Source organism: Balaenoptera physalus, assembly GCF_965194825.1.
Source record: "Balaenoptera physalus genome assembly, chromosome: 4".
NCBI lineage: Eukaryota > Metazoa > Chordata > Mammalia > Artiodactyla > Balaenopteridae > Balaenoptera > Balaenoptera physalus.
The window spans coordinates 123,415,631-123,431,221 of record NC_138891.1 but is presented as its reverse complement, the minus strand read 5'-3'; the positions used below and the strand labels follow the sequence as shown (position 1 = coordinate 123,431,221).

General features: G+C 33.1%; 1 protein-coding gene across 2 annotated transcripts in view; it reads right to left on the bottom strand.

Annotated features, from left to right (window-relative positions):
- NCAM2 (neural cell adhesion molecule 2) overlaps positions 1–15,591 on the bottom strand; it is a 491,886-nt gene that overhangs the window by 45,690 nt on the left and 430,605 nt on the right. For both annotated transcript variants that reach the window (XM_082460389.1, XM_082460390.1), the window contains exons 13-15: positions 13,532–13,651; positions 11,122–11,243; positions 723–903 (exon numbers count right to left, since the gene is read on the bottom strand). In XM_082460389.1, coding sequence (XP_082316515.1) covers positions 723–903; positions 11,122–11,243; positions 13,532–13,651 — 423 coding nt within the window. The remainder of the gene's footprint in view (positions 1–722; positions 904–11,121; positions 11,244–13,531; positions 13,652–15,591) is intronic.

Here is a 15,591-nt window from a genome sequence, read left to right as displayed (position 1 = left end):
ACCAATATGACAACTCATTAACAGAGTTAACTGACTATGAATCAGGACAAATTCTTGCATCTTCACCTCTATAGCATGTATCTGAAAAAAAAATGTAATATCCCTCCTGTAGACTTTGACAATATCACTAGCATAAAATAATGTAAGCAATATTCCCTAATAAAGGTAGCCACCAGTGTGCTGTGACCACCAATAATGAGTGTCCTGCGACTTTTTGAGCTTCTTTGAAACTCTATTCATAGTTCTTTCTGCGGGTGTATCTGTGGTTGTTTCTGCCTCATTCTGTGATAGATTTTATCTTTCCAAACTCAACTTGCTTAGTCAGGCATGAATGGGCTCATTTTCCCAGAAGTGGAGGACCAGGCCTCATGTGTTCGGCAGAGAAGTTTTCTCCTTTGCAGAAGTTTTTTCTGGTCTCAACGAATATTTTTCATGTTGATTTTCAACAGTTTCTCTTATCCTCCATCCTCCCCCTCTGCTCATTCTCTCTCTACCACTTCAACCACTAAAGTTGTCAAAGCGCATTTACAAATGAACCAATCTTTTATGGCAAGAGCAACTGAGAAATCTTGATTAAGACATGTAAATAATCATGATTAGAACCTAGAATTTATACTTCCTTCTATAAAATTATGTTTTCAATATTAAGAAAAAATCCAGAGGGGTTATAAAAGATGCTATCATATTTATTTTCGGCCTAAGAAAGCATATAGTTTGCTTACCTTTAATAATGTTGGGTTTTGGCGGCATGCTGAACTCATAGACTGTTGGTTCTGAATATCCCAATCTATTGGCAGCTGTAATTTGAACTTCATACCCCATTGTCCACTGTAGATGCTCTAAAATAATGTGGTCCTTATTTCCCTGCACTTTTTTCTCTAGCCACTGGTCTTCTTTATCTTTCTGTAAAGGCAATACAAATATATTTTGTAAATACCCATGCACTAAAGTTGTGATCTTTAAAAAAAATAATTTATCTTGAAATGGAGCAAGTGGGTTTATTAAATCAAAAAAAAAGGATATTTTCTCATCCACTGGGATAAGTGAAGTTGTATATAGACGAAGTCATTTCTAAGATTTTTCCACAAAAAATGTAACTGTTTTTAAATTAGCTGAAGAGTGGTAATTCATAATTAATCCTTGATGATTCAAATGATAATTTACTTACATTAAGATTTTTAAAAATTTCACATATATCAGTTTGCTGTTTAGCCACTTTGTTGATTATTAATAATCATGTGAACAGGGAAAACAAAATATTATATATAGAAAAAGCTTAACATACCCATTAAAACAATTTCCAGAGACTATTGTTCAATGTTTGGGGCAGGGCAGGCAGTGCGTAGTAAAGTGTCTTACAAATAATGTCTGGATTTTTTAAATAGATTTAAATTTCCATTATCATTTTTTATTACTATGATGTTTTGGACTCATAATGAAACAACATACAAGAAAATTTATTACCTGTTAAGTTATTAGCATAAGAAACTAAAATATGTTATCCTATCATGAACATTCTACACTTAAATCCAGATTCTTTTTCTAAAATAAATGTTTTGGACAACATGCTATTTGAATAACCCCTTAAAAAAAAATACTATGACTACAGTTACAAATAATTGAAATAATTTTATGGATTAAACTATCCTAAGCATTGTGAACATTCAGCTGAGCCATATGTTAACCATTTAAAGTTTAAATGGTAATCTCTGCCTGTGTCCCTCATCTCTATTACAGAAAAGAGGGTAGCAGCTAGCTCTGTTAGCTTTCATGAGAAAGCAAAGAGGAAAACTGAGTAAATTGTATATTCCAGGGCATTAAGAATCATAACCACTTAACAAATGACAGCTATTATTAAAAAGAAACTATTTCCATAATAACTATATAGAAATGAAATATTTTCTCTGAAATCACATATCTAATAATCCAATAATCCATCACTGCCACTGAAAATCTCAATTTCCCAGAGGTGTAATTATAAATAAATTGTAACCTGGACATACTGATAGATAGACACATAGATATATAGACAGATCAACAGATCGATTAGTCAATCTTTTTTTAACCTCAGAGCTCAGCCCAGTATGACTTTATGTTGAGCCAATATTTTACAATGTTTATTTGACTAGAAAGAATAATAACGTTTTCTACATTTATAGTGAAAAATGAGGATTTATTATCTAAAATCAAATTGTGGAAGTTAAATTCATGATTGCATTAAATTGATGGTACTACAAATATGAAGTATCCTTCAAAAGGAGATAAGACCACATTACAGTTTTGGTACCATACTGTGATTCTCTTTTCTGACTTAATTATTTTTGGTTCCATAGAACTTTTATTACAAAGGAAGTCGGTTGGCCTCTTTTGTTGCTTCATCTAAAACTGGAGATACTACCCCTATCCAAGTGTTTCGGACAAGCACTTAAAATTATCATATAAACAAGAGGTAAATTCCCTTGCTTTTTGAAACTTATAAACTGACTAATTAATTAGACTGGGCTGGTGTTCAGTGTTATGAAGTGTACTGAAAAGCCATTGGAAAACAACAGCTTGGACCAGAAACCTTGTAACTTGTCTAAGTCATTAAATGACTAGTAAAGTTAAGAAAGGGATCTAGGTGTGTTTTTGAATTGCTTAGACTAGCTGTGTCATTAGCCACGATTGTCCCAACATCCGCTTTCTTCATCAGTTCATTCATCAATTATTCAGTCTTTAGTGGATAGTGAGACTCTTCTAGAACTATGAACACAACAGTGAATAAAACATGTACAAATCCTTATTTTGGAGTTTACAAAGCAACACAGAAGGAAGACATGAGTTCTTTGAAAAACAAGAGGGTGTTTTGGGAGCATATAACAGGGAGAACTAATAGAGTCCAGGAATCAGGAAGGTTTTCTCTGGGGAAGTAATGTCAACTTTGCTGGAAATAAGAAACTCCAGTACCATTTTTCTTTTCATTCATCCTCACCTAGTTAATGAAGATGTGATTCCTTCACAGAAGTTTTGATCCAAAAAAATAGGCAAAATGATTGAAAACCTCAGAAAGATGCACAACCACTGGGAGATGTAAAAACAGACACTGTATGTGTATTGTTTTAAGTACATGTAAAAGCACTTCATAGGTATTGACCAAAAGAAACATAAAGCTTACAAAAATCTCCACTGAAAAGTAATTTTAGATCATATATGATATATGACATATATACACAAACATACATATAAACAGTAAAATACATATATAAATCTTTGGTATATTATAAATTGCATATAGACACATATACAGAAAGGAGGAGATGAGGAGTAGGAAGACTGAATGATTAGATAAGGACAAAGTTACACAAAGCAGTAGAGAGTTGCCCCTGTGGATGTCCCCTTACCTCAATAATTAAGTATAAGTTCTAATTTATTATCAAATGCTTGGTGAAAGTGAATATTTGTGTGGAAATCCAGAGTTGAGTTTTGCTTTGGATCTGAGTGGAGATGTGGGTAAAAGAGCCAGACAGCTGGTATCTGGATTACCCTAGGATACAATTTATTATTCAGAGGGACGAAGAGACTTCATGTCCTTTAGGTTATTCTCCAAAAATACTATTTCTGAGAATTGAGCATTTGAAGTGGAATTTCCTGACAAGCCCAAGGCATGCAGATAGTCTCTTGTGAATTTCCAATCACTTAACTTTCAATTGTTGAAGCTCTTAGCATGATAAATTAAAAGCCCCTCCATCATTTTAGATAGTTGGACTGATGGCATAAGGAACCGAAAGGAGTTATAATAATTTCCCAAATTTGAGTCAATTTCATCTTCCATTCACCATTAGACAAGGACGCTTTTTAATCCCTTAATTGCTATTCCTAGGGAATAGGGGAAAAAAATAAAGTGGGTGTTACCAAATACTTTCCTAAGCATCAAAATCTTATTTATGCATTTGTAGAGTGCCTAATTTACAGAACTTAAATGCCGAGGGAACAATTTAAGATAATCTAGTTGCAAGAAGTTCCCCTAGGTAATTTAATGAGATGATTTGCTGAATACAGCTATTATTAATAAGCCAGTTAAATGTTGAAGGGCAGCTACTGAAAAAAATATGGTCATTTTGCTTTGATATAGTTTCTTTTAAGCAATCCTTTTTGTCAAAACATAGATAGCAGGGCCATATGACCATTAACGGGACTCCTTAAAAGTTATTCTAAAATCATAATATCAGCATATAGGGAAATATTTGCTATCAGCTGTATAGAGAGGAGAGTGGAGGAGAGATGGAGAGGGTTTTGGTTTGCTTATCTGTAGATGATTCCTTGACTGCTTTTATTCATAATAAGAAGAAATCTACTAACTTTCTTTTCAAAGTCTCAGGATATATATGGTCAACATCATCTTAAGTAAAAACTGAATAATTATAAAAAGAGAGGACAATAGAGAAGGTGAGCTTGTATTAACCTGATTAATTTTAAGGTTCCTGTGATTCCACTGTGTTACGATTTAAGATTGTGTGTTCCAATGCAAGGCAGTTCCTTGTTTCTGGACTTCCTGGTAGCCTGGTTCACCTATTCACTACTTGTATGACCTTACAGAAGGCTGCAGAATTCTCTAAGGCTCTGTTTGCTACTCTGAATATGAGAGGTGATTTAGCAATCTGGGTAATTTACACACACACACACACACACACACACAAACACACACACATACACACACTCTGCTGTGGTTGGGAAAAATGCAAGGTTTGGAAGTTTTTAGGAGAGTTTCAAATTCTAATCTCTTTTTTAACATTATTATAGTTGATTCAAACTGCCTTTGTTCCAGGTCTTGAAGCTTGGTAAAATTTTGTAAATTGGACCCTACTTTATCGATTCCAACTCCATCACCGAGGTACTTCTTTAGGGAAAAATAAGATCTAATTTTTCCTGTTCATCACCTTCTGTGTTCTCACATCCCATGAAAATTCACACAGCGCAAGTGTTTTCCCTTGCATTTATTATTTCTTGTATTTATTAATCTAGATACAGGATCATTTATAATTGCACAATGTAGACTAACTTATTTATTGTCATTGATGCATTTATTCATTCAGGCAACAATTAGTCTATTTGATGCTAACAATACAAGGACGAATAAAAATCATCATTTTCACTAACAGCAAAGAAAAAAATACCAAAAAGTTTAGTACTCTTTAATGTCCATAGCTATTCAATGTTGGAAAATATTTCAAAACTTAAACTGATGGCTTTAAAGAAATGTCAATATACACACCTAGACATAATTAAATTAGAAAATAAGTTATTAATAAACTATTAATAATTTATTAGAAAATAAGTTCCCTCAGCAACAAAACCTCAGTTCTACTTAATACCCTTTTCAAAATTAACTTTTCTTTTTCTATGGCCATTGAGATACAACTTTCCAGACTTTGAGTCAGGCTTAAGAAGGTCAATTATGACCTAGAAACACATGCTAGAGCAGTGTTTCTAGTCCCTATAGTATATTCCTCAAAATTGATGTTAGGTCACTAATTTTATTTAACACTTCTTAGCTCAGGAAATTTATTTAATGTACCAACACTAAGTGATAGTTATGATCCGATACCTATCATCGAATTAGAGAGAAAACAGTGAAAAACTAATGGAAGCATGTACAAAAGTATTTATTAAATTATATAGAGTTCTTTTGATATTACAATATGAAGTAGGTAAAAATATTCTGTACATAGAATAACTGCTTTAATTTTTTCTATACACGTTACAAGATTAATGTTTGTCTTTATTCTCCAAATACATTGTTTAATCTCACTGACTTATTAGAGATGTTAATTTTCACAATGGGTCCATGGAGGCATCTAATTCTGCTTTTATTACTCTAGTTCTGTTCTAATAGATTCTGTCTTCTTAATAGGTCACTGAACAAAGTTGTGTGCTCTATCTACTACAAGATAACATAGAATAATGTGTTTCCTGATTCATAATCTATAGGAAGTTAAACATTCTGTATATTACAATATGATTAGTCTTTCTTTTCCAGTGAAATGCAGGTTTAAATATTCAGATTCAATGTCTGCTATAAATCAACACTCACATAAGGAACACATTATCTCAATTTTGTTTCCTAGCTTATAAAACATATAGTCCCGTGCACAGGGGAGTTGAAAGGTAGGGTCAAAGAAGCAATCAAGTAAAACTCATAAGAGCGTTCCTTACTTTCCAAATTTACCTATTTTATTTCCATAGAGGTTATCCAAATAAAAAATGCATTGCATATAGCTAAATAAAATTTTAAGTTGTTCAGCTGAGCTTTTCTCCACTGTGGAATACATGCAGTTTGAGGAACTAATAGATGAAGTAGCTCGGAATCATACAAAGAACAGCAATAAGTTATTTTTGAAATAGTTATTATTTCAATTACAAGTGAAAATATCAAGGTAAATGCAGCTATAAACATTTAGTGACTGAATCTTGAACATGAAAGTTTTTAATGTGAAGAAGTAATCTGTTGAGAAAGAAAATGTGGAGAAAATTATTCCTCCCCAAGATGGGCTATTGTTTGACCACATAAATATAACTTTATACTGAATCTTGGAATTTGCAATTGGGCCTGCAGAGCATGATATTTGCAGGATGGAGGAGATGGTAAAGGGAGAGAAAGAAAAACGTAGGAATATGGAGATGATTTTAGTGTATTGGAGTACAAGGCATACCACTAAACGATATGGTAAAGATGAAGTGGATCAGAATGGTTGTATTTGGAGGCACAGGTCCTAGGTGATTGAGTTAAGATGGGACAGTGGATGAGGAGTCAATACAATCTCCACAGGCAAATTTCAATTCAGCCCTTACTGCTGCAAAAGTGTTTCTGCTATAAAGTCTCATGTTTTGTTCCCCAGCCCCACAGGTGACCAAGTCACCCAAATTCTGTAAGGTTCAGTTTGTCCATTACAAAATGTGAAAAAAAATCACTTTATGTATGATTATGTATTTTTTTTCTTCCAAGAGTTAGCAATACCTTCCTTGAAATACAAAGGATATGAGGAATTACTTTTATAAATCTTACCGTAGAAGCCCAAAGTTCTACTAATAAAACAGTGTTCCCTGCTAAAATGCTAATAAGCTTTAGGGCAGTAACACAGTAATTGATTATCCATCAATTATAGCTATGTTTGAATTATGCAACCAATCATTTTCATTACGATATTTAAAATGAGATCCACTAGTAATTTTTGTAGTTAGAAAAAGCTGGCTCTTGGAAATTAAGAGGAGAGGGTTGGCAAGACAGAAATAAGATGGAATTGGGGAGAAACTAAAACTTTCTTTTATTGGTAGAGTAAACATGGATATTGAGTAAATAGGCAAAAGCAAGACATTGCTAACATTAGGCTGGTTGGGGCAGGGTGGCCGGAAGAAAGGAAATAATGGAAGCTAGAGCTTTACTGAAAACAAAACTTTTTCTTTTTCAAGTTTTAATCTGAGGCTGAGCCACATTAGCTACATGTAAAGGTAAACTATATTGACGACCTATCTAAATTTGAATCACTCAAAATTTTCTAATCTTATTATACTTAACACTTTACTTATCTGTGTCCTTGTATGTTTCACACACAACTTCTCATAGAAGACTAATTCTAATACACATTAAGGAAACCAAAGTAAACTTGGTCAGCATTTTAAACGGCAATTTATGTTTTCAAATATATACATATAGTTCCCCTTGAATGTCTATTTTCATTTTGTGAATCTAATTGGCTCTAAACAGATGTAGTGGTACTCCAGTGAACATTTTCGTTTCAACAATGACTGGGACCACTATTTGCAATCCTGAGTGGGGGTGGGAGATGCTAAACATACTGTAATGGGTGGTTGAGTTCTGGATGGACCACTGTTTTGCCACCCAAAGTGCCAATAATGTGCCTTTTTAGATACATAGGATTCATGACAGGAGCACTGTTATGGACTAAATTGTGTACATCCCCACAAATTCATATGTTAAAGTTCTAATCTCCAACGTGATTCTATTAGGAGATGTAGCCTTTAAAGAAGTAATTATGGTTACATGAGGTCCTTAGGATGGAGCCCTAATCCAAGAGGACTTATATTTTCATAAGAAGAGAAAGAAATACCAGAGGTGTGTGTGCACAGACAAAAGGCCATGTGAGGACACAGCAAGAAGGTAGCCATCCACAAGCCAAGGAGAGAGGCCTTGGGAAAAACCAAACTTGCTGAAACTTTGATCTTGGTCTTCCAGACTCCAGAACTGTGAGAAAACACATTTGTATTGTTAAAGCCACTTGGTCTGTGGCATTTTGTTACGGCAGCCCTAGCAGACTAAGACAGCCTGTATAATGATAAAGGTAATTACTTTAACAGTATGTTGAAGACTCCATTGTTTAGCTGACCCAACTCCCAACTATAACACCTTTCTTTTAGTGGTGGTCATGAGACATATTCTATCTAAGGAGACATAATTCTAATTCTGCTTGGTGGAGTTTTTGAAAAATGTGTATGGTATTGCTGGAAAAACAGACAAATTAAGCTTAAACAACCTATTGCTCCTTATGTTCTTTTTGCTCTCTTCACGTTCTAAAGGTAGATGGGAGGGCAACATCTTAGGAACACACGATAATCTATATGAAGACAAAAGCCAACATGCTAAGGATGAAAGAACATCAGGAAAAACAATTTGGACACCTGACTGTATAGCTGAACAAAGTCACAGCATTCCTACATATGCATGCTGTATTAATAAAACTCACTAATAGATGAAGAAAAGATACAATTTGAAAGACTAAATATTTGCCATCATCAATTGAAATTAATGATTCTGGTTAAACTCAATATAACATTTGTGTTATTTCCAATATCAACTCTTCAAAAGGCCAATACAAGCACAGCTTTTAGTTTTAGGTAGAAATTATACATATAGAGAGTATATTAAGCATATTTTTACAACTTGTCATTGAATTTCAGCGTTCATCATGGGATTTTATTGAGGTTACCTACAAATTCTTACCATTCATCTGGATTTTGTACCATAAATTCTTCTGGGTGCAATTGTAGGCCACAATCTGCATTCAAGTTCTTTTCTCCCAGTTTAATTCCCACTAATTTGATTTAAGCGTATGACCCTTACAGAGAGACTCTTTCCCTTCCAAAGAGTTTCCAGATGGTCAAATAAGAATGGCCAAGAAACCTGGCTTGACTACTGAAACACCATCAGATTCACAGAGAGAGAAGTGAGCCTTTCAGAGTTGTTTTGGAAGGGAGGCATGAAGCCTCCATAGCAGATTAGCCATAAGACACACACAGCTGTTCATCGTCCCCAGCTTGAAACCTGCAACAAAGAGGGGTCCTGGGAAGGGGATATCAGTTGGAAATGTAAAAGACTGAACTGGTGTCTAAAATTAATTGTTGACGTATGCTACTCAAAATTAGACTCCTTTTTACTATCCTTCAGAATTGAGATGTTTGGATACTACGTATAAAATAGACAACTGATGGAAACATACTGTACAGCACAGGGAAATCTACCTAATGCACTGTGGTAACCTAAGTGGAAGGGAAGTCCAAAAGGGAGGGACTATCTGTATGTGTATGGCTGATTCATTTTGTTGTGCAGTGGAAGCTAACACAACATTGTAAAGCAACCATACTCCAATAAAAATTAATTTAAAAAAGTGAAAATATTTAGATGTTTGAATTTAAAAGCAACAACATTATAATTTAGAAAATTGTGGACTTGTGGGAAAATAGTTAAAATTCATCTATGTACTATTAAGGAGCAATTACACTATTTTCTAAAATATAACAAACTTGGAAAGTATTAATAAGTGTTCAGTAAACATAAACATAAAATTGAGACAATATGGGCCTAATCATAAACATTAGTAAAACAGAAGGTAAACAAAATAAATTAAAAATAAAATGATCACCTAAAATTCCAAGGTTTGCCTGATGTGGAGAAAAAAAAATAGGGAATATTTTTCAATCTGTTTTGTGAGGCCACCATTACATAGACACTATAAAACAAACAAACACAAAAAAGTAATCATGCCAACTGGAAGCCAGAAAAATTTTTAAATTTGGTGTTACATTTCAAAAATTGCAAGAAATGAGTAGGTGTTGGAATACAAAAAGATGTATGTGAATTAAAAATGATAGCTGCACATAATTTCGTCATGGAAACAAATTTAAGGGAATTTATTAAACGTATTAAAGTGAATTTTGAAAGGATGGAAAAGGAAAAAAATTAAAATAAATAGAATTGACACAGTATTATGGAGATAATCATAATCATTAGTAAATAAACTTTACAAAGTTTAATTAAAATTGTCTTTCACTTTTAACATATTCCACTGTAGACACAAATATTCATGGTTCTTATGGCAAAGTTGTTAACAGAAATCACTTCTAGTGGACTTTGAAGTCATTTTCAGACGAAGGCAAAGTCTACCAGGTGACTTTCTTCATCACTCTGCAACTAGAGGACATCCTTCATCCCCTGCATAGAAGACAAGTCCCAAGGCAGCTTTGAGCTGTCCAAAATCCCATATTAGTGCTAATTAAACTTGAAGAAATCTATTCCTTCTTTCTCAAGTTAAATGTGGCCATTCTTTTTAAAATGTTGATTAAAGTGATTTATTTTGTAAAATCCATATTAAATAATAAATGTATTTTGAGTTAATAATTTAATAATTCATGAAAATGAATAATAAAGTAAATTTGAGATGTGATTTGTTTATCCTACATACATTAACTAAAGTTGAGAAGATAGCTTAGCTTGAAGTCACTAAAATCAAGCAGAGTGGAAGGTGAAATATCCTGCTAACCTTGTCAGAAAAACAGGGAAAATGATATCTCATTGCTGAAATGTTGCTAAGTTTAGAAATCACAAGATGAAAACCATAGCATTATTTTGATTATCTACGCTTAGATTTTACAAAAAACAAACAAACAAGCAAATAGTCTACAACATATAATGAACTTCAGCAATGGAAAATTAGCATTTGAATTCCTATGAAAACACTTTATCATTGTTGTTACCTAATATGCATTCACTTCTGATATATCTATGAATTCAATTCAAATTTAATGCAACTTGAAAACACTGTGCAAAATGATAATAAACAGGGTACTTACACTTCTATATTTCACGATGTATTCCAAAATAGGGGCCCCTCCATCATCCTGTTTGGTGATACTGAGTTTAAAGCTCTTCCCACTGCTTGGCTGTCCATGTATCGATGGAGGACTTGGTTCACCTATATATGCAATACAATATTCCTGATATTTGCACAGACATATATGTAGAGAAACTGAATTTTAATTAAAAAAATACTGTCATGTAATCAAAATGTATGATGTTATCCTGGGTTTATCACTTTCTATTTGCCCTTTGTTGTGATATAAACTCTGATCCTCTTTTTACCCATCCAAAAAATAGAAACATTCTTAAATCTGGAAGTATCATGCCAAAATTGTGAAACCTCAGAACCAAATATAACGTTTATATTGCAAATGCTCTGAGAATAGAACTCATTACATTACACAAGTGTACAACTTTATTTCTTGTATTAATAGTCTACTATCATTTTTTTCTACTGTAAATAGTTTGTAAACATTTTGTAAATATTTATGAATATAAACATATTGTCATCAAACTATATAAAATATATACCTACCAGGAAATACAATAGCTTAGCAATTAGTTATCTGCTTTAATAAACAGTTTTTAGCTAGATGCAGATTTCAATAAAGAAATTTTGTAGTATCCAATCCATAGACGGGTTTCAAATTTGTCTTTTTTTTTTAAAATTCTAGCTTCATGAAAATACTTCCTTTTAGTGTTATTATTCATATGGAGATGGTCTTATAATAAAGATATTTGTAATATTTTTAATATGAACAGGGATCTACTGAAGTGGAAGAATTTTCTATATGAAGGATGCCATCCCTGCTTGGCAACTTGGAATGGGAATTCTCTGTCCTGTGTCACCTATGTGATGTCCTTGGGCATGCACTGGCATTCTTTGCCTCTGTTTCCTCCAGTTCCCTATGGATATGGATATGGATATGATAAGGTAATACTAAGAAACTTTAAGTGGGCATGCTTTAATTTGCAAGGTTCCAGAAAACTGTAGTACCTGGTCTACTCAGAGGAATGCCAAAACAGACAAACTAAGCAGAATATAGTGGAGAGGATGGCATGCCTCCCAAACTAGAGAATCTGGGGTTTTTCTCAGCAGATTACCTTTATTTCCAATACAGTGTTTATAAGCTTAAGCAAGTGAGTATTTTATTTGAGAAAAGGCAAATCATTAAAGAAATATGACAATTGAGAGTGTTGGCATGCAAGTAAATAGTAAAATAGCCTTGTATGTATAGTACAACCATATAGAAATAAGGTAAATGGAGAAATTATACAGTGATTGTTCATTAAAGTTAATTAAATTAGTGTGAAGGTATTATGACATGACATGATTTACATGCAACATAAAGTATTTTCAATAAATGAATTAAAACTTCTCCACAAAACAGTACATCAATGTCTTAAAATAATTCAATAAGAGAATATGAGAAAAACTATGAAGGGTGGCGCTGCTGAGGATTATAAGCAGAGAAGGGATAGATCTCCATTTAAATAATGCAAAGTCGTTCTGGAATCACTTCAGTCTGAAAGTAGGATTATGAGTCAAGATGTACTTGCAGTCGTCCTGGTGATCATAATAAAGAGGAACTGAAAAAGACACTGGCCTCAGGAATGGAGACAAGAGAACACACCTGACATTTTATGATAACCAACAGAAAAGAACTGGTCACAAATTAGGATAAGATAATTATTGCGGTCAGTTTGCCTGCCCTAATATAAGTATATAATAGACAGGGTTATATATAGATTATATAATGGTGTTTGTTTAGTCACACTCAAATTTTCTCACATTTTTAAACAATTTATTCAACATAAAGGAAATCTATACTGTTTTAAGTCTATCTAACTTCATGTAAATGCAGTTGACTTCAATCCAAAACAGGGTAGTAACAAGAAGGAGACTGCAATAGTTATTCTTCTGCAGTCACCATTGCAATGGATTAATTTATTAGTACCTTTTTCTCACACTTAGGGTCTATGTAATTCATGGAATAAAGGCAATGGTCATGCTTCAGCAAAAGACTAGAACATTAAACATGTTACATAGATACTTTTGTACTCTCTCACTACAATAGTAGTGGTGTAGTAGTAGTACATAGTAGTGTAGTCTGGGCACTACAATCTAATTAATCAGACTGAATAAGTAGGACACCTTCCTGATTGGACAATTTCCTGAGAGCAATTTTACTGTATATATTGCAGTGCACTTTTCTTTTTCCCTTGCTCCAAAACAATGTTATTTTTTATAAATCTGAGATGCCACCATCTTCAGAAACCACTTCAACAAGGACATAATTCACTTCCTCCAAGTGTTGAAATGTCTCCTGCATTTTAAAATTCCACTTAAATTTGCAAGTGAAGAGCATAGCAACAAAGAGAAAAACAGAGAAGATTACTTACGAACTGGTAATGTTTGGAAAATTTCTATTTTACTGTAGTCTCCTTGTCCTTTTCCATTTACAGCTGCAACTCTGATTTCATAAGTTGTATTTGGTTCCAGGTTGCTCAAAACAACAATTGCTAAAAGAAAAAAAAATATGCCTATGATTAATGCATTTGAATAAGTAAAACAAATCAAACTATTACAAAGCTGAGTGAACAATATCACTGTAAATCTTTCCATGAAATACCTGAAAAAATTAAGAAATACACATAAGAAGAGAATGATTTCTGAACAATCCTCTTCTTCATCTCTATTTTAGCTTTCTACCCACATGCAGTAACTTTCAAAGAAGAAAATTAGTAGCTCTTTTTGTGATACTTACAACTCACAAAGTAGAAAGTAAAATATTTTCTTTCATCTTTTTAATATTCAATTTTAAAAAAAGGATTTAAATAAAACATCTTTACAGCATGCATTCTCAAATACTTTATCTACTCAAAATAGATGATTTCTACAGAAGTTAATGGAGATATAGAATTCAATATCTAGAAGTCTGGCCTCCAGTATAAGGTGTTTGAGTCACATCAAAGAAGTGTCACTAAGTTGACTACTGTAATAGTGGATCATTTGTTCAATAATCTCAAATCAAATCAAATTATTTTTAACACTAGCTTGGAGCTTGTCATCTCTTGTATTTTCTCTCTGAATTTCTTCTCAATTATATACCATACCAAGCCTGGATTCAACATGACACAAAGGAGAAGAAAGAATCTGAAAAAGTACAGGGATATAAAAGTTTATTAGAAACATCCCTGGGGAGTGTCAGCCCCTTTAATTTGCCAGAAAGTTTTAAATACAATTGCAGATTTCAAAATTTTGCATCTTTACAAATTCCTTCGGTGGAGCTAACAAAATTCCATAGTTGTTTCTATCCTTACTGTTTTTGCTAAAAAGGGCAAAAATTAACTAGTGGAAATGGCAATGCCTTGATGAAAAATCAAAAGGAAGTTACGTCTGGCTTACATAATAACTTAAAGTCAGATGATCAATTCATACTAGAAGATATAATCAATCATAAAATAAAAGATTAAACCATAAGTAATGAGGATCACATTTGTAGGACTATTGATTAACATGAACAATGACTGAAGACGATACACAGCCAATAAAATTCCAAAATAATTTATTAACATGTTTCTGATAATTAATATATATTCACTAAATAACATTTTTCATTTTATGTTGAATGAATATACTTAATGAATTTGTTTTGATACTTCCTTGTGCTCCCTTCTTTTCCCTAATATTATCATATATACCAGATAAATATTAGTGGCAAAAATATGGTTCAAGTATCAATACCAGACCTTATTTAATCCAGTAAAGATGTTTCAAAATCATTAGAAAGAATACATTTCCAATTAGTGAAATTTATGTTTGTATTTCTCAGTTTCTCTACCCTGTAAGAAAACTGAACTTGCTTTTGAGAGTGCATGGCCTTGTCAAGCCTCAGATGAAAACACATGGTGTCAAAGCTAAGGAGGCCAAGTGGGGAAAAAAGGATTGGCAGGGAAATACAACTGATTAGAAGCTGCAAGGTAAATCAGAAAATTAAGACTTGAATTCAATTAGTTCTGACAAGCTAACAACCTGTGAGCTTTTTCAGGAAACCCAAACCCAGTTGTCCTGGAGCCAGTGAAATACATAATATCAGCCCAAGAAAAAGAAGACGACTACAATGGAGAGACCGTTAGTGGACAGATGAAGCTGGTCATGAAGATTATGGAAAGGGAGAGGGAATCAAACTAAGAGTTAGGCAGCTAAAATGCTAAGAAGTGGGAATCCTATTGACCTTACGAGAGAAAGCTTCCGCTCAAGGTCAGCATACGAAGGAATTCAAGAGTTAAAAATTCATCATATTTTATCATTTAATCAGTTAATAAATATAGCAAATTTAAAGCCAAAGTGAGCTAGACCTGCAGAGATTAATGCCTTATAAAAATGTGTTTATTCTTCAGGGCTTGTAACAAAAATGCTTGGGCCGTTGGACAATCAATACTGTCATGGAGTAGTTTGT